General features: G+C 38.1%; 2 protein-coding genes and 1 long non-coding RNA gene across 3 annotated transcripts; 2 read left to right on the top strand and 1 right to left on the bottom strand.

The window, feature by feature from the left end:
* The first annotated feature begins 40 nt into the window (after positions 1–40).
* On the top strand, positions 41–2,008 carry LOC145888472 (organic solute transporter subunit alpha-like). Its single transcript, XM_082979226.1, has 8 exons — positions 41–162; positions 371–513; positions 577–662; positions 752–925; positions 989–1,100; positions 1,155–1,295; positions 1,508–1,613; positions 1,788–2,008. The coding sequence occupies exons 1-8, from the start codon at positions 99–101 to the stop codon at positions 1,925–1,927; spliced, it is 966 nt and encodes a 321-aa protein (XP_082835352.1). The 5' UTR covers positions 41–98; the 3' UTR covers positions 1,928–2,008.
* Positions 2,009–2,060: 52 nt separating this feature from the next.
* LOC145888471 (mirror-image polydactyly gene 1 protein-like) lies at positions 2,061–5,855 on the bottom strand. Its single transcript, XM_082979225.1, has 12 exons — positions 5,690–5,855; positions 5,207–5,482; positions 4,905–4,998; positions 4,713–4,841; positions 4,368–4,473; positions 4,021–4,147; positions 3,921–3,966; positions 3,594–3,764; positions 3,301–3,393; positions 3,082–3,176; positions 2,803–2,976; positions 2,061–2,557 (listed from the first exon to the last, which is right to left on the bottom strand). Exons 1-12 carry the CDS (start codon positions 5,803–5,805, stop codon positions 2,449–2,451), a joined length of 1,536 nt encoding a protein of 511 aa, XP_082835351.1. The 5' UTR covers positions 5,806–5,855; the 3' UTR covers positions 2,061–2,448.
* A 6,982-nt stretch (positions 5,856–12,837) lies between these two features.
* On the top strand, positions 12,838–18,838 carry LOC145888714 (uncharacterized). Its single transcript, XR_014399460.1, has 4 exons — positions 12,838–13,105; positions 14,240–14,320; positions 15,096–15,521; positions 17,660–18,838. It is a non-coding gene; the product is annotated as an uncharacterized LOC145888714 (long non-coding RNA).
* The last annotated feature ends 202 nt before the right edge of the window (positions 18,839–19,040 follow it).

The following is a 19,040-nucleotide window of genomic DNA, read 5'->3' as shown; positions in this document are numbered from 1 at the left end:
TAGCAACATGTGACATGTGACAGAAAACGCTTGGACCATTGACCCTGCTTTTGTTTTATCGTGGTGCTGTGTGTTTATGCAATGCGGGTAGAACAACAATGGAAAAAACTATAGTAAATTGCACATTTGATGCGCCGCCGAACATCACGACCCTATTTTCAGGTAGGTCTGTTAAAATGCTGTTTACCTCTTGACAAATGTGTGTTGAATAAAATTAATTTTTTGAGTACTGATGGTGATTGATGAACCCTGTGTGAGTTCGAAACATTTACCAGCATTATGATGAACAGCATTCTAGCTTTGGCTTTTTTATTTAGACTACTTAACTCCAGATACTTTGCACCCAAAATTAATTTTTGCCTGATTTTAGAGATCACCAAGCGGCAAACTGTTCTTCTTAGCATATGTGCTACATTTTTGTTGGCAACTACAGTCCTTTATGTCATTGAAAGTGTGCTACTTGTCCGTCGACAAGGATCCCAAACCTATGTCCGTCATTTGATATTTATTCAAGTGAGTTGCTTCAAAATGTAAATATATGTTTCAAAATTGGATATTTTGCTGATTTTATTTTAGGGAACTTATGTAGCCTATTCACTGATGTCCTTTCTTGCATTGGTGTCCCCGCTGTCGAGTCTTTTGTGTGAATTTGTCTTTGCAATGTAAGTATACAGTGTACTTGCCAAGGTGTAGTATCGACTTTACACCACTGTTGTTTTAAAAGAAACAATTTTCTTTAAATGTTTTGCAGCTATTTCTCATTTACTCTGAAGGAGTTGGTCGACCTCATGCTCCACATATTGGACAATTCAAATAAAGGCTTTGAAGAACCAGAAAGTGATGCACCCATGGCAACTGTATCTCTTGCTGCACCACCATTGGCCTGTTGCTTCTTTTGCATATGTCCCCATGTTAAAGTAAATGAGTAAGTAATGTCATTAAGGCATGTTGGCTCATGATTGGTAAAAGTTTTCCTTTTGTATTTCAGAAAGTTTTTCACGGTCACAAAGATTGGTGTTTACCAGGCTGTCCTTATTAGACCAGCATTGACATTTGTTGAAGCCATTCTTTGGACAAATGGTTACTATGGTGTAAAACAGGTTGGTGTTGTTAATTAATGATCCAGCAATCACTTAACTACATAAAATCTATAGAAAGACTTTGGTATAACCATGTTGGAAGTTTTCAATGTTGTTGCTGTACTAGTTGCGATGTACTTCATGAAGCTACTCTACAACAGTCACACAGAGGTACTCAAGCCTCACCACATCACTGTAAAATTCTACTGCATTCAGGTAATTTTACAGGTTGGACAAAACCAATACGTTACATTCACCTGCATGTTACCTTTTTCATTGTCCATGATAGTTTACTTTGATTTACTTTAAATTAACAAAAAATTCTAATATCTGTCAGTTACATTCAAACCATGGTGGTATTTTTCTGTTGCTCTAGGATGATTTTTTGCAATTAAGATTACAGAACTAAAACAAGTCTGTTTAAACAGATGGTAATGGTGATTGTGAGTATTCAACAAGGCATATTTCACCTATTGGTACAAAAAGGAGTCATTCCATGTCATGACCCGTTCAACTCCAGAGTTCGAGGATCAGGTACATATTTATTGGTTTACTTAAACAAATGATGAACAAACACATTGGTTCAATCATGCAATTTTTTTTTATTCCATGCAAGGTTGTCTCACTTCGGCCTAAATTTTCTGAGTGTAAAAATCATTTCTCTGTAATGTATTTTACGATAGGAAACAAAAGTTTTTTTACTTGTAGACATCCATCATGTATTGGTGCTACCTGAAATGCTGCTGCTTTTAATTGTGTCTGGAATAATCTGCCGTAAACGGACACCATCTATACAACTTGTGAAGGATACAACACCTTTGTTAGTGGATGAACCATACTTTGAATGACTTGTTATTTCTCCTGTTCCCTTTTGTGGACTGTTAAGTGTTGAGCTTATTCTTGCTGTGAACTGCCTAATTTCACCCAGGGTTAAACCCATTCACTGTGTAATATTAATTTTATTTTTAGTTCAAATCGTCGTTGCAGCACTTTCTAGCATTTTATTTGTCGATATTTTAAATTTTTCTTTTCATCATAATTATTGGAGTGCAATAATAAATAAAAAAAATGTGCAATTCACAGTACAGTTAGGTAAAGGTTGAAAGGTAACGGAATTTGTATGGGTTAATTCTGTTCTTGTTAACTATTGCAATTGTGTGTAATAAAATGTTAGGTAAAGCAGCATTGAGGTTATCAAAGATTAATGATATGAAATCGCCTTAGTGAACCAAGATTAAAATAACAAATAAAGGTAACAGCATTTAAGTCGCAATTAACAATGTTGAAGGTAAATATTACATACATGATTTAGGGCAAGGAATAATCAAATAGTTAGCAAATATGTGTAAATTCCATCTTTTTGTAGCTACTAGTACATTTCCCTGCTACTGTTGCTGCTTGCATCAAGGACAGATTGAGCAGACTTTTGGGCAAGAAGAGCAAGTTTTTTTCGTAAAACAGTTACCAGTCGCTCCAACCTTCAAAACACGTTTAGAATTTAGGACTGATTTTTAGATATACCAAGTTTCTGCCAAGTTTAATTCTCAATTTAAAAGCATTTAAGTCACCATTGTTGTACTTTGTTGCAAACAAAATCAACAAAAACAATGTTTTCTTCGGTTCAAATCCAGCCTTCTTAATTATGTTTTTTGTTCATGTATGGGCCAACCTTATAAATAAAAAAGATCTACTCAAATATTATAAATTGCATAAATAAACAAACCTGTCATTTTTCTCACGTAACCTGCTTGCCTCAGTTTCGTGTCGCCGTGCATTACTTTCCTGAACACTATTATGCTCATGAGCAACTCTGAGGGCTTGGGCAAGTCTTGTTGCATCATCTTGGTCAGAATTCATGTTTGCCAAACGCCCACTTTCGACCAATGTTTTGTGAAGGCTTTATCAAAAAGAATGCTTGTTTATTGTCAACAAATAATTACAATAAAATTTGGTTTATTTTATCTTTAACAAAATAGTTAGATGCTTTTGGAGAAATTTGTACCTATAATATACTCTTAGAGTTTCCATTTCTTCTTTGGCTGCTGCTAGCTTTGCAAGAACCCCATCCCTTTCATCTTCCACCTTGTGCAGGTCATCCTGCATTTACAAAGTGTGTGGTTTTATTGCTGGAAATAAATGACCATAACTTTGGCTAATGAAAGAGTTACATCATTCCTGCTTTCAACACAATTATACTAGCTAATATAAATATCATCTTTACCTTCAGTTTCTGATTTTCCTCTAGTTGACAAGATTTCTCATCTTTAGCTCTTTTTTCTTTTAAAATCTTCAGTTCCCTTCGCAAGTTGCGACACTAAACAAAAAAGAAATTGCCAACAAAAAACAATAGAAATCGGTTCGTACTTTTAAAAGGTGCCAACAGTCTTTATTTAGCAATATCCAAGACTAACAATGAAAACGATAGGGCTCCAAACAGCATGTTATTTTATTGTAACAAAAAATATGATTAACAATAAAGTGGTAAGCTGCTGTAATATTGCCTACTAATATTACCATGTATTGAGCATTGTCTCGTTCCCTAATAACCGCTTTCATTTCCTCACAAGTAATTCTTTGTCTTTCTTTCTTCATGGTTGCAATCCGGGACAAAATGTCACGACTGTACTTTTCAGCAGCACGACCACTTTCCGCTTCACAGACTGCATTTAAGAGAACTTGCATACTCTGCAAAAAGACATGTCAAACATTACAAAACATACCCCAATCCTGAGAACAGACAGGTTTGCCCATATTGTGGAAAGCATAGACATATTTTATTTATTTAAAAAGTTGCCACTAGAAAGATCATCAACATAATGAATACAATCATAAAAAATGTACCTTCTCTCTGGGAGATGTGTTGTTGTTTTCGTCATGACACGAAAGTCTGAAGAACAAAAATTAAAGCAACTACTTTCTTTGATATAAAAAGGAAGTTTACCTTGCATCTCTTGCATAAGCCTTGGCTCTTAATATTGCTTCATCTCTCTCTTGTGTGGCAAGTTTTAGTCTTGCAAGTACAGCAGCTTCCCTCTCCTTCTGTGCAATATATATTTCTTCAACCAGGCCTAAACAATAGAAGGTGGTTGGTTGAAACCTTTACAAAAAGTTTTGACTTCAGTAACATAATCTTGCTAATCAGTACTGGGAACCATTCCTATACTATTTCAATCGTTGTGACGATTTTCACCTTAAATACTTTATACCAGAAGCACAGAAACATTTATTTCCAGGTTAAAATCTGTCAGCTTTTGCTTTGAAAAGTAGATACAGGCTACATTCACATACTTGCAACATGACTTGTGTCTGCTTCTTTCCACTTTGCTTCATTAAGTTCCTGTTCAATTTTCCTGGCTTCAATTTCATTCTTTAGATATGACACCTGTTCTTCAAGCTGAAGATATCAAAAAAAAAAACAGTTTTATACAACAAAAACAAAGCAGTGATGAGACCAAACAGGTCAAAACTGTGTGTTCACTTATGGCTCTTTGCGCATAAAAAAACAATATATATTCACATGTATATATATTGAACAAAAAATAATCTTAAAAATATACATATATATATGAAAAAACATTTTTTTATAAAACAAAGTTTACATGCTCAAGGTAAGCAGCAAAAAACGTAACTCACATCTCTTGTTTTTTTTTTCTCCGCATTCAAGCTGCTCACCAGTTTGGCAATAGTAAAAACTGTGTGGGATTGTGATCCATCAGACAGCTCATCATCATCTGTTGCACAGGGATCTTTAACAAGATGATCCTAAAACCATATCAAATGTTAGACATTCCACCAAAAAGTTTTACAGTTTGCAAGCATTCCTACATGCAGTGAACGGCGATTTTGAGGTAAAACTGCCTCTACCATATGAAAGTCTACAGTGCTGGTTTCTTCCTGTGATGCAGCAAACTCTGTTGGCCTGAAAGAAAAATATATAATTTATATAAATCCAGTTGCAGCATTAAATTCCAGGCACTGCCTTCCCGATAAAATCATTGCACTATAATCCCATGAGAACTAATGATATTTGCATGGTTTGATACCCTGGCAGTGATATTTAAAAAGTAATGTAACAAAATGTCAAAAGTGCAACAATTTTTAAAAAATTCACAAACATTTAAATTTACTTGGAATCTAGACTCCAAATTCCACAAGATGCATCATTGCTTTTGACAGACCCATTTGTTCGTCGACTCATCAGAGATCTTTTTGATCGGTTAGCATCTTTCTTAGACTGAGAAGCTTCCAAACTTTGCTTTGGGGTGCTACTCCTGCTTTCAAATCCAACAAGCTTTTGTCTGAAAGCAGCTTCATGCATGGTTATAGCTTGCTGGTGTGCCACATCATTTTTCTTGTCGGTTTGTTTCATGCTGTTGCTTGCATTTGACACTTCACTTTTGTCACTGTTGAAACAATGAACATTGTTATCGTCAGGAAATCTGTGGCTTATTTATTGTCTTTACAAGTTAATATACAAATGGCAATACACTACACACGTGCTTTATATAACATTGTATATATAAGAATTGTTAATACAGAGTTTACTAGGTAACATTGTTCAAAAACAGGCAACAAAAAACAACAAAAGCATTAATATTCGTCCCACAAACCTGCGTTCTAAATCTTGCTCTGCTTCAAATAACTGTTCCGTGATGCCAATGACGGCTGTCTTCGCCTCAGTAAGTAGCTGTTTTGACTGCTTATCAAAGTCGTCAATTGAGGCCATCCTAAAGCTGTATTTACCTCACAAATAATAATTTAACAGACCTCACTAACTTCCCTAACAACAAACAAATCCGTAAGCAGCTTCAACGCGGATTCGCTTGATTGCTTTCCACTAGGTGTCACACTTCTTATTCCAGTTTCTTTTTTGAACGCTAGATGTCACCGAAGAACTATGTTCTGAAAAATTTGTAACGCTTATTTTTATGTCTGTCGGAACTTTTAATTCCTCATTTACAACACAGACTGCACCAAAAAGGAAACTTTTCTTGCTTAAAAGAAACGGATATCACATTTTTACTTGATCATGTTGCACCTGTTGAAAATTTAAAAAAAAATTTTTTAAATTAAAAATTTTAATCATTTTTGTTTAGACAAACGCGTGCGCACAACTGCATCAAGATGTTTCAAAATGAAAATGAAATGTGAATTTAGATCAGTTCATTACTAGCATATTTTCCATGGAAACTCTACCAAAATGGTTCTTTGGTAAAAACGGTAATTACCGTAAAAACAGACAAAAATGCAACAACTAAAGAATTCGGTTTACAGTTTTGGAAATTTGGATAGTCGCAGGCAACACTGTCAAAAAAATTTTTTTATGTAAGAAGATCTTTAGCCATGCCAATACAAAAAGAAAGGCAGTATCATAATTAATTTTATGTTCCTCGCTGGTCAGTTGCAGAGTTCCAACAGGTGGAAAATTCTGCTCCAGATAAACAAAATCCTTTCCCAACGACAATAAGCGCCCAAAAGTCGAGCGTCCAGGTGTTCCTCCGCACCTGGAAGTTATATTCCCGGACGAGATGCAAACAAAGCGAATGCAGATAACTCAGAGCGACGCGAGCACGAATCCTTTCGATCCATCTTTGATAAGAACGTTCGTTCTGTTCCTTCGGTCTTTTGTGTACGACCCACAAAGTGCTAATGCATCACTGGGGGCGGAGCAGGATATAGCGATCGGAACTGACCGATAGTGACGTTTTCGCGCCCGCCTCTTTACCCATAAAGGCGCGCACTTGGGTACACAAATTATGTCATCTGTCTACGCCAGCACTCGTCCCAATTTGTTTTTGTATTCGTGAGACTTTGCGGTGTATGATTATTAGTCGCGTTAAAAAGAAGTCAAACTCTGCCCCCAGTGTGTTTTGAAAATTTAATAATTTAGTGCAAAATACCTGGAGCGTATATACTGTTAAATATAGAAGCCAAAGCTAAGATGCTGTTAAATGACTTAAAAATTTCCCCAAAAAATTATGATATTGTTTAGAAATGGACGGTTTGTGTTTTAGTTGCAACCATTAAAGTGTCTATTGCATTTGATGCCGTCCATTGCTTTGTGATCCATTAAAAAATGCATTTCCATAAAAACTTACCTTTATTTCAGTTTTCGATGAGACTCCCTAAAAGTGATTAAATCATCTAAAATTTGTCGAGTTTTAATTTTAAAATTTTCCATATTAAAAGCTCGTAAAAACGATGAAAACTTTGTTACACCCAGCAGTAAAAGAAAGTGCATATTCCAATTGTTAAACTACCAGTTTTTTATTAAGTTTTATTATCGCTAAATAGTGCAAAAGTTTTTGAAACACTTCAACTTAGTAATGTCGTTTCGCGAAAATTCTCGTTGTTAAGTTTGGCACAAGTCTCAACACCCAATTTTTTTGTGATATCAAGTAACTGCTGTTCGTCATTTACTTTAGCAATTTACCTTTTGCACTGCACGTTCATGCATCTGTTTATGGAGATTTGGCAAGGGTTTGGTGCAGTACCACAACAGTTAAGACACGTTGAGCCGCTCAACACGTCGTGCTATGAATCACCACCATCACCTGGACTTACAGTGGAAGAGACCCGACGCAATCTAGTTCAAAGTTCGAAAGCGTGAGACAGAAACAGCCCTGAGTCAAACACCAAAGGACGGAAATGCGTCGTCGATCAAGCAGGGGGGTGGCACGTCAAAGCGTTCGCCGCATTCCACATCACCCCCCAGTAGCCCCACTATCAACAGACCCACAAAATGAGGCGAAGGCCTAACGAGAACTTAAGGAATTTTCTCCTAGGCTTCGTTTGTGTTGGGGTCAGATCGAAGGGCCGCAGCGCGCACCTGTGCCGGGCAGTACCCCGCCACCCTAGAGGAGTGACTTTATCGCGCCGTTCCATCTTCTCCTCGTGTCTGATGGATCCCGAGCGCGCGGCGATCTCTTTCGGGGGGGTAATCCGTTTCCCGGTCGATGGGGCGCGGGGTGAAAAGTTCACCCCATCGCGCTCGCAGAAAGTCGTGGAACAATTTTAATGGGGGTGCAGAAAGCGCGCTTGCGCGTAAGAGCCGAGTTACACTATCTGCAGCAAGACCTTGAGGATCTTTCACAGTGTTGTGAGGGATCAGCCACAAGCAATTACCTGGGAGAGAGCCGTGTTTATGCTTTCCATACATACTCGGCTATGAGTTATGTAAAACCCGCAGCTTTAAGCACTGCACCTTTACCACTAGATGTGATGCATGAATGATCTCAGGTCAAAAACGTGCGCGCGCCGGAGGGCGACGCCTTTTAAATTAAAATACTAATTGTTTATACACTTCTATGTTCTTTGTGTTGGGTGTGATACCGTCCACAAGAACAGTGAATAAATTTCATGAAATTCATTGCTTTACACAAGTTTTGTACACAAAGCTTTCAATGGAGCCCAGAATTAAAAAAATACAATGACTTCTGTATCAAATTGTATCGGAAGTTTTATAACAATCTCCTTTGTCACTTGACCGCTGTTTTCTGGGTTATTGGCGCTTATTAAGACACTAATTTATTTTAATATTTATAAAGTTTAAAAATTTTTTTAACAAACATGCATAACGGTATGGAGAAGACGAGCACCCCCGGGCGTGTCTTGGGTCAAAGGCCGAAGCATGACTTTTCCGGCCCTCCAAGGAATGTGCGAACAAACACGTAACGACCTTCGACACTGGAAAGAAACGTGGCGACGCCGCGCATTATTTTGACCCACAGTGCGGTCGTCTATCAGCGACCATTATTGCCTCGTTGGGTTCGCCCCGAGTCATAACGAGGTATTAAAAGTTGGCGTAAACAACCGGCGTGTTGAATCAACAGGGAGGTTTAACGGCATGCGCAGTTTCGCGCTTTCTGAAAAGGTAAAGTTCAACGTCGGGTTGTTTGCTTTGCTATCGTGCCTTGGAAATGTGTGAATTCGGGGGATTTGGAAGCGTCCCCTGCGGGTGCTGATAGATGCACACCCCGACAACAGGGAATATGAGGTTACGCGAGTAAGGATTCACCCATTGACGAAACCACTTCACTTACGCCTTTGACGGAATCTCTGTGCATACATGCAGGCAGCGTGTTTAAGTGCCGCTGCAAAGGATTGTAATCTCTTGATTAATTTAACGTGAAAAGGGACCGCTCGCGCGACTTAAAACGCCGTGCCTTGTTTCGGGAAGCCTATTAGCGCCGAACGCCTATCGCGGTTTCGAATGAAAATCGGCGATTTAACGCTTTGCCTTCGTTTTGTAGACAGGTTTAATCCCGACAGGAATGCCAACAAAATAAAGCTGCTGGTTGTATGACGCATCGCCAGATGCTGCTGCGGAGGCATTGCCGTTTAGAAACTGCTTAACCTGTACCCCTAAACACGGCGTCCTTTACTCATTTGTTCGCTCCTGCGCCCGGAAGCCCCTCTTTTTCTCTACAAAGTTCGGAGAGATAATGTTTTAGGCAAGACCATTGACTGGTGGTGTGTCAAATGGGGATCGGCACTCGTAGCTTTTGGGTGAGGGTCAGCTGTCCAGCGGAGGTAAGTCATTGGCTAAGAGGGTGATGGGGTGTTGGGATCCTTTTACAAGGGGGGCGTGAGGTCTCAAGTACCGCATACTGACCGGAAAATGAAGACAAGGCCTGTGCGTTGGGTTCCACGAGTTGGCTTTACGCATTCTCACGTCACATGAAAGGGGCCGCTCGCAGTTGTGGTCAAAAGGTGTGTGGAAGAACGCGATGGTAGGCGGAAGATGAATGCGCGACCCCTAACATGCGATAAGGAAGAAGCGTTTGCTTTGCAATCGAGATTGCACACGATTTCGAAGCACTAGTTTCTTGTTTTGAGATAAAAGAGTGACTTTGTGCTTGTACATTTTGAGATGTATCTTCTTTTTTTGCCAATAAATCATGCGTTTTAAGGCAAAGAGCAATCTTTTCTGCAATATTATTACGTCGTGTTTTATTATCTTACCGTCGTCTATAGTTTATGTAGACAAAAACTCATACACAGGAGGGTAAATTTTCGCAAAAAAAAAATCACATGTGAATAAATTTGCCATAATATTGTGAAAATTCTAAAAAAATCGCAACAAAATATCAACTTTACATGAGACAGTTTGTTTAGCAAGCAAACTTTTCAGAGTTTCTCATAAAAATTGCTATTAAACTCAAGAGCTAATTGAGGTAGTAAAACATATATCTCACTGACACACTGACCACCAGCAGAGACTTGGACCAATGAGGTCCACATATACATTACTTCACATCAATTGCCCACCCTTCTACAAGTTTGTTTCGCAAGCACGTTCGGCCTTGGCAGGATGATTGCCCGATATTACAACGAGACGGATGACTAAGCCATCATTTCGTTGTTTACAATGTTCGGCTTGGTTGCACAGGTACTGACAGGCTGTGGTACGAAATGGTGGCCGCAGCAGCGCTAAAACGTTTTTGTTCTGCTGATTCGGAGATGTATGACCCGGGTTCTGCTTTAAATTGATACCGAGGGCTTGCCGCTTGTCTTGCTTTCTCTGAACTTGCAGTTATTGCAGATTAGAACTGTGCACTTACTGACTGACAATGAATAATGTTCGAATATGTATGTACGATTATGACGTCATGACGACCCAATCCGATAAATGCACAATGTGGTTATGCTGGTAATTTTGGAAGCCCTGGTCTTGGAAATCTGAAGCCCATTGTTAAATTTAAAACATTTTTATGACATGCGGTGTAGGTGTTGCGCTGCGAAGGGAAAATTGTTTCCGCCATTTTGTTTTTGCATGTCGTGACAAGTTTGAAAGTTACATTGTGTGCGAGAAAGTATGTACTCGACGGAGTAGTTACTTGTTTTGATCATTGTGTGTTTCTATATGTATGTGTTGTTTCTTTTTTAAACAAATTTTATTGGGTTGTAAGTAACGATTTTGACAATATTATTCTGGACTATAGTTTTAAAACGCGTTTCCGTTTTGGAACACAAACATTCACAAATAATACCGAAAAAGAAACAACCTCTAACCGATCATCAGAATACAAGTAAACGCAATGCAGACTATCATGTTTGTTTCCAAAACCTCCACAAGTCGCCTTTGTCAGACTGCAGGTGTGCTTCTCCCACCCACAGTCTTTCATCTAAACGAGGGGCTTGGCTCACCCGAGTTGCACTGGGTAGGGATTCGCGGCCCCCAACAACGCCTGAAATCCCTCTAAAAGCAAACGTCATCCGATATGGGAATTAGATATGCCTGCGTGATGATAGCTGCCTGACTAAAAACCACAGGAAACGTGTAGAAATTTATAGTTGTTGCTTAATGGAGAAATGAGACATTTTAAGCCGTATTATCCAGCATAAAAACCGCTAGCAAAGTGTGAGGTTAAAAGGCCAGGTGCCATATAATACGAACCCGTTTTTAGCCCAACACCATCCTTGCCAAAAATGTCTCCAGTTTCAGATGTAACGAAAACTACAACGAACAAGATTTATTTGCACAGGAAAATAGATGCACACATCTTGATGGTTTGCTAATTAATTTCTAATATGTTTTGAATTTAGGGTAAATCTGTACACGTTTGATTAAATGCCGAAAATAAATTGCTACTGTGTTTATTTTTTTTGGTTTGAACACATAGTTATTAACTCCAATTCCACATAAAATGATTTGCAAATAACCGAAACGTGCTGCAGGACAATCGAGAAAAAATTATGTGTTCAACAAACCTCAAGTGAAAGATTGTGTCATATTCCATCTGCTGCCGAGCACAAAAAACGCGCGTTGTTTCTCGCATTCATCCGAGCGCGCAAACGTACGTGCCTTATTCATCAATAAGCGCATCTGCGCCAGCGACAACATCTCGTTTTTTGGCCCGAAGACGCCGTCGTGATCCCTGGGACCATGGAAACCGACTGTAAAATTCAACATAGACCTTGCTTGTTGACTTTAGGAGACAAAGCATCTAAATTACCGCGGCGTTGAATTGTGTTGTCAGAGTCTGTTTTCTGGCATATTTTGATTAGCTTTGGGTGACTTTCTTTGGGCTCGTTGTGTCTTGTTTTAATTAAAACTATATATAAGGTTTTTCAATGTAAGTCATGCTCACGATCATACACTGATAAGCATGCTGTCCATATTTTAGGTATGTTGGACTCCCTGTTTATATGGCAGCACTAAACAATCCCTAAATTTTTATTTTATTCGCAGGGGTTATAATCCGAACGCACCTTTTACGTACACTTAGAACTCAAAAGTGTTGAAATTGCTAAACAAAATGCCAAGTGGTTTTGCGAAATTATAGGCAGATCAAAAGAAACAAAAATTACAAAGTGCCACATCTATTTTATTTCGTTGTTTAAAAAACAATTTAAACAAAGTTGGTATAAAAAGCTATACAGCCACCAAAACACTTCTTCCAAATTTTAACGCTGTCCCAGTTTTGAGTGTTTTGTCTGAAACGAAGTTCACAATCTAACCTTTAACGTTGTTACCGTCCGAAGTGGACCCACCGCAAATCGCTCCGGTCCTTTGGACACTCAGGACAGATCAGAGCGCGCCGCTATTTGCCATGGGGCATCGAATCGCCAGAGCAAACAGCGGCGGTCACGCAAACATATCATGGGAGAGCGAGTGCTGTTATCTAGAACGCCCGGATTTTACGCCTAATGCCTGAAAATTGCCTTCCCTTTCAGCCAATGCCTGCGCTTTTATGATAAGATCATGTTTCAAGGACGTTTTTTGTTCCTCTCACCTGGCGGGTAGTTTGTTGACTGCGCGGAAAGCCCTTGGCCTTGATTTCTGCGTCTATATGAAAGGGCAGGTTTTGTGGTAACGCATGTGCTGTATAGTCATGGCAGAATGTACGAGCTATGAGAAGGGATCAATTTATTTATCTACATTATATTTACACATATGTAAGGAGTAAGTTCACTTTTTGTGGAAATTACGAAAATTATCTGATTGGTGTTTGAGGAAAGGCGCCGAATTCAAAATGGCGTCGGATTCAGGTTGAACAAACTGCGGACTTTTTTCGAAACTGGTGAGTTGCTATTTTTCCTTTTTATGCTGTGAAAAAAGTGTAACATCAATACAAGTTTTGCAAATCTCATACAGGAGCTAAACAACCGTTTAAACTCTCTTAAATCGTTCAAGGTATTTTTAAGCATGATACCTTTGCCCGAGACATTAACTAATTACGACAACTGCTATACCATACACTATAAATCGATAATTGGTTGCTTATATAAGTAGGCTTACTAGGGATCACAGCCTTCAGTCTTGATCGAGGTATATCGTTTGTATATTTTTAAAAATATCGTTTATTTATTTTTTAACTCATTTTTAGCACCAATGAATGTTTCAGGACAAGTAAGACTAATGCAACGCAATTATCGACAACGGCTATGGGGCAAAACATAAAAGATAGCAGTTTGATTATTGTTAGCTCGTTACGGCTTTATAATTATAGTGGCAAATAGGACGCTTGTGTTTTCGTAACACAAAGTTCAACGTTTTTTAGTTCCATTGTCTTCCCAAAAGTAACCCAAGCTGTGGAATGTTTTCACCGTCATCTGCCAAACCCTTACGAATTCTGTAAAAAGCCTCTCTGTATTCAACCTACGGCTTGTCAACATTGCAAAAGTTCAACAGCATGAAATTGCATGCCGCAAAGTTAACAAGTCATTCATCTTCAGCCCAGTTTTTTGTCAGAACCACCAGGTTATTCAATTTGTGTGTTTTCTGCTCTGGGCAGGGACGGTTGTGCATTAAGCTACGAGTGGGCTGGGTTGTTTTGGCAGAAACGTGAAGATGTGATTGATAATGTCTGCTAAATGAAAGTCGATGATTTATCTTTGGATAGTTTCTAAACAACTATGTTATGCAGTGCATCATATGGTTTTACTCTTTACTTAGTTGTAGATGGTCACCATATGTTTCGACAATGATACATTGACAAAGATTAAATTCAGGGTATTCAAATTATATTCAGATTATATCCTATACAAAATAAAAGAACTTTTTATTATAGCACAACTTAGCATTACAAAACAACTGATGTAAAAATTTAAAAGTAATTTTCTAACTCTATATGTTCTATTATTTATATGATCACATTTTTACATATTCTAAATTAAAACTGACAGAAATAAAATTATTATTTCGACGTTTGCAGGATTGTTGTACAATATTTTCATGTGAGGACACATAATATGGGGTCACGCACCGGGCAAAAAAATGGAAATAAAAAAGAAAGGTGAGTTTTAAACAATATAAATAGGTAGAAATATATAAGCAGTCTTGGAAGCACATACTCTTTAACGATACTCAGTTGTTTTTAGTAAATATTTGAAGACATTTCATGGCTACAGTGCAACGCATAAATAAATTCCAAAGCGTGCCAAAAAGCAACGTAAGGTAAACACAAAATGGCGCTTAGTTCCATTACACAAGAGCGCATATTCCATATTTCACTGGGACTGTCGTGGATTTTTAAGGCTGCTTGTTGCATCGCAATGAACAGTTTAATCAGAGATATAACAGCACGGAATATCAACAGCTACGTTACCCCATTGTTGAATTAAATCGCTTTTAATGCATGACATTCCCAGGTATATCTATAAATTCCTGTAGGAATAAATAAACTGTGTGATTTGTCATAAATGCCAAGGCGGTGGTTCTTTAAACTTTTTCCTCAGTCACCCCTTAGATATCGCCGACCAGTTTTCGCACTGCTTTTAATTTGGATGCATGCAGTATATCGCGTGACCAAAACAAAACTTTCTGCCCCGCTCCGCCTGTCTATAGTCAAGATATTGATATCCTACACGAGTAAATGCAGTTTTAAAGTTTTTTGCAACTTTTTTTTTCATTTTATTGGTTTATGAGCACGATAGACGAAATAATAAAAATGAGTAAAATTATTTCTGTTTTGATTGTTTTCAGCATAAATTTGGGAAAATATTTTTTCATATTTTTGTTTCAAAACTTACCTTTATTTGAATTCCATTCTGTCAGCAATCTGTGTACAGGTAACCAGCAATCACATTTGTGGGAATTCAAACTACCGTTACGGTGACCGACAACATCTAACTGTGTTTCATCACTATGTTCCAACACCATTCTTTATGTGACCAAAACATAGAAAGTCGGTGAAAATGAAAATAGTATCGTTATGGAGCGAAAAAGTCATGTCGAATTCACCCACGAAGCAAAGAATTTTGAACACGTTAAAATATTTTTGGGGGCCGTGTATCGTAATGAGAAACGTAGCATACGAGCGCCGACGTTAGTTTGGTCAAAACAATTTAAAATTTTATTTTTTGTTTTTATTTTCAGGAGTTTTTGTCCATAGTTTTGCGTTGGAGAACTGGAGACCGTAGTTTATGAACGGGACATGGGACCCTGCAAACTTATTGAGCTGTTTCGCCGGAAGCCTCCGTTAGCGACTACACAACGTAAGTTTACAACATGACAAATAATTAAAATTCTTGATCCATTCCAACATATATTAGGTTAATCACAATTGCCATAAATAAATGTTTTCTTGCTTCAAATAATCTCTTCTAGTTTATTAGCAAAAACTTGTTTGTCCGTTCACAACCAGTAGACAAAGAGGCACAAGACGTTCGACCGTTATAAATTTGATAACTTTATCCTCGCGACAGCACAGCTTAAATCGAGCGTATAATAAATCTTGTTACAATTTGTGTTAAACAACAAACTGTAGAACACGATTTGATTCGATGGGTAGGAAATATTTTCTTTTATTGCTCGCACGGGCCTTGTTCAAGCACCGAATAAAGAGCACGTTTTGCGTCACCCAATACATTAACTATCGCATTATGTAACTTGCGCGTTGTTTTGTAACAAGCAGTATTGGCTTACCCCAAATGGACCTAAATTGTCGTTTGTCTTTGTCGTGGACTATGTCGGAGTTACGCCTGTTTAAAATAGTTGGGTAGTTTTGCTTTACAGACGACTAAAGTGATCTTGCATAAAAGCAAATAATCGTAACTTGGTAAAATATTAAAAATTTTGGCTACAAAATCATGTTGCTGTTGTAGAAACTTTACTGTCAACTTACCGTTGCGGATTGTCGTGTATTTATCGCAAAATCAATGTTAATTTTATTCATTTCTCCTTTAAACGAATAAAACGTTATAGGCAGACATATAGGAGTACGGTGACGATTAAATATACTTTTTTTCCCAAATACGTTTCACTCTTTTGCTGGAAATGAAAATAATGTTGAAAAGCTTTACACGGGAGGCTGCGGTGCTGGGAGTGGAGATAAGCGTGTCATTTTTTTTTATTCTTTCTTCGCGGTGATTCCTATATCAGCGAACAATATGGCTGAATAAGATTACAACACGAAACGCAGTTGCTGCGCACGTGCACAAAATCTTGCAGTAATAAACTTGTCCAACAAATATTAACTCTAGGAAGCCCAAAGGAATTGCTGATGGGCGATAAACATAACTTTACATACTCCGGAGAAAAAAGGGGAAACACACCGCCTTCGAAAGACATTGAAACTTGAAGCGTTATTAAACGCTTGTGTTTATGTTTTAAAAGAGTGATCGTTGTTTACAATTTTCGTTGTTTACAATGGCGTCTGAAATCGGATAGTCTTTTGCCAAAATTGAGCGATCCGTTGGGTTGCGCCAACGAGTCCAGCTATTGATGTGATTGTGAAAAGAAAGCGACGGAATGGCGATCGTTGCCAAAAATCATTAAAGGTATTTTTAGGATTATCAACTTGCTATAACGCCAACAATTGCGTTTGTTGAAGGTTTTGCGAATTTAACTTAAAATTTAAAAATAAATAAATTGGCTCCATTTCTGCGAAGGATTTTGTTGCTTTCACTTCTTATTTTTTTAAATGAAAAATGTGTTGCGGTTTAAATGATCAAGAGGCGAAAATAACAATGCCAATTAAAGGTAACAATTTGGATGCGGTTTTTACTAAGTGTACAGAAGATTACTTGGTGCAAAAACTTGCAAATAACTCCATGATTATTTATATCTATTAATTGTTTTGTAAGAGTAAATAAATTTACAAACATGGGTTGTGCGGCATAAAATGTATAAACAATAAACTAGAACAAATAACTGCTGTAGCGCATGTAAAGCAGTATTTTTTAACAAAAGCTCATTTCCCCTTTTTTGTATGTCGATTTTTTGTTGATTCCGTCTTTTCGAAATATTTCAACGGTTTTGGATCCATTTAGCTGATATATGGTTTCAAAATATTAGCTTTAAAAAAAAATATGTAAGCATTATTTAAAAAGGCACAATTCCCTTTACAACTTTTCCTTTTTTATTGCACGCCACTTTCAGTCCACTTGTTTGAGCAAAATGCGATAAAAAAGTTTTAACAGACGTTCTTATTCCTTTGTTTATTTCGAGGCAACAATTCAATTGCAAAGGGGAAAAAGTATTCTATTGCGTTTATCTGGCATAAATATGGCGTAGATTCTCGATTGGTTGTATAATATGCGGTAAAGTCGTCGATATCTTTTTTCCACTGTGATAACAACATCCGCTTTGATTTTCCCCTTTCCAGTTCTATTAACTGCGCTTTCTATCGCAGAGTAAACCCAGCGCGGCAGGATGAAAAATGACGGTCGTCGAAAAGCGTTGAATGAGATGTACGCCAAGATATTAGTAACCTAAAATCGCGCTATTCAGTCCGGAGTTCGGGCTTTCCTTCCATTTTCCCCTCCCCGATCTGTCACCAACCGAGACCACGTCATCAAAAATCTTCACACCGACTCGTGAATCTCGCTGCGGGCAGATCCCGGTCGATCGCATCACACACACACAGCGGGTTCGACGAATTTAGGCGGATCGCTCCCCCTCAATCGAGTCCTCTTTATTCCTCACCGACAGGGGCGCACTGCCCACTTCTCTCCTTGCCGTCATTATCGCAGCTGAAGGCGGCGCAAAAAGGGATCGGACAAATATTTGCAGAGGCGCCGGAGAGCGCATTCCAAACTCCGGGCCATAGAGCGAGAGCGAAAGCAGCTTGATTCACTGCCCTTTGCTCTTCCACTTAACACGAAGCTTCCACTCTTATGGTGCTGTGCGCTCTCTCTTCCCGCTGCCAAGTGGACGCCGCAAAGCCTTCGGTTTCATTTTCAAGCCAATATCTCTGGTCCGTTCGCTGGGCCTCCAATAAACGCGCCGCAAAATGACCGCGCATCCATAATTTATAGTCTTTTTTATTGAGACAGATGCTGGGCACTGATTTCATGTCGACTTTGCAAACATGGCAATATTTCCTCGACATAAATATGTATTGAATCTTCGGCAAATCAACGTGCTGTTAATATCATTTTTTTCCGTCAAGTTTGTCCTATCTCTATTTAGTAAAAAACTGTTTCCTCGACTTAAAGTGTTGACGTTGTGCGTGCTGCAAGAAGTACAAAAATATTTGAATTTTTTTAACGTTTTTAACACCTGTAAAATAATTTCTTTAGAAACTGTGTAAAATATGTTTTATATTTTCCATTGTTTTGTTTTTCCAAAGGCAACGTTTACATGCAACCCTCTCAAAGGTTAAATAACTTGTATTCGTGCTTCTGGTTTGTATGTTTAAATAGTTATTTGATTAACTATGCAAGTAAGTTTACATTTTTGCATGCCATTTTTTTAGCCCTTTGTTATTTGTCCATTTCGATTATTAATTTTTTTAGCGCAGTGTTTTCTAATAAATATTTTTATGTAGATTTGTTTAGAGTGTTTTATGCTGTGTTTTCATTCCAAAAATCACCCCAGGCACGTTTCAATAAACAAGTAAAAATGCATATTTGTTGTATTACCACTGAAACGTGTAGAAAATATCAACACGGCGGATGCGCGCCATCAGCCCAAAATCTACCAGCCTTCGTGAAGCAAAGGCGACGGCTGATTATTTGCATAAAGAATGCTCAATACTCGTTAATTCAACACCTCAATAGCACAGCAAACAA

The sequence above is a fragment of the Ascidia mentula genome, chromosome 2, assembly GCF_947561715.1.
Source record: "Ascidia mentula chromosome 2, kaAscMent1.1, whole genome shotgun sequence".
In the NCBI taxonomy this organism is placed as follows: Eukaryota; Metazoa; Chordata; class Ascidiacea; order Phlebobranchia; family Ascidiidae; genus Ascidia; species Ascidia mentula.
This window is presented reverse-complemented; position numbering and strand designations above follow the sequence as displayed.

Bases quoted from the DNA above. Each gene is read 5' to 3' on its own strand.
- LOC145888472 (XM_082979226.1), top strand. From the start codon at position 99: ATGGAAAAAACTATAGTAAATTGCACATTTGATGCGCCGCCGAACATC. The intron at 163-370 runs GTAGGTCTGTTA...GCCTGATTTTAG, and splicing joins CATCACGACCCTATTTTCAG to AGATCACCAAGCGGCAAACT. The intron at 1,614-1,787 runs GTACATATTTAT...TTTTACTTGTAG, and splicing joins CTCCAGAGTTCGAGGATCAG to ACATCCATCATGTATTGGTG.
- LOC145888471 (XM_082979225.1), bottom strand. From the start codon at position 5,805: ATGGCCTCAATTGACGACTTTGATAAGCAGTCAAAACAGCTACTTACT. The intron at 3,177-3,300 runs GTAAAGATGATA...TTGTAAATGCAG, and splicing joins AGGAAAATCAGAAACTGAAG to GATGACCTGCACAAGGTGGA. The intron at 2,558-2,802 runs GTTTGTTTATTT...CGTGTTTTGAAG, and splicing joins TTACGTGAGAAAAATGACAG to GTTGGAGCGACTGGTAACTG.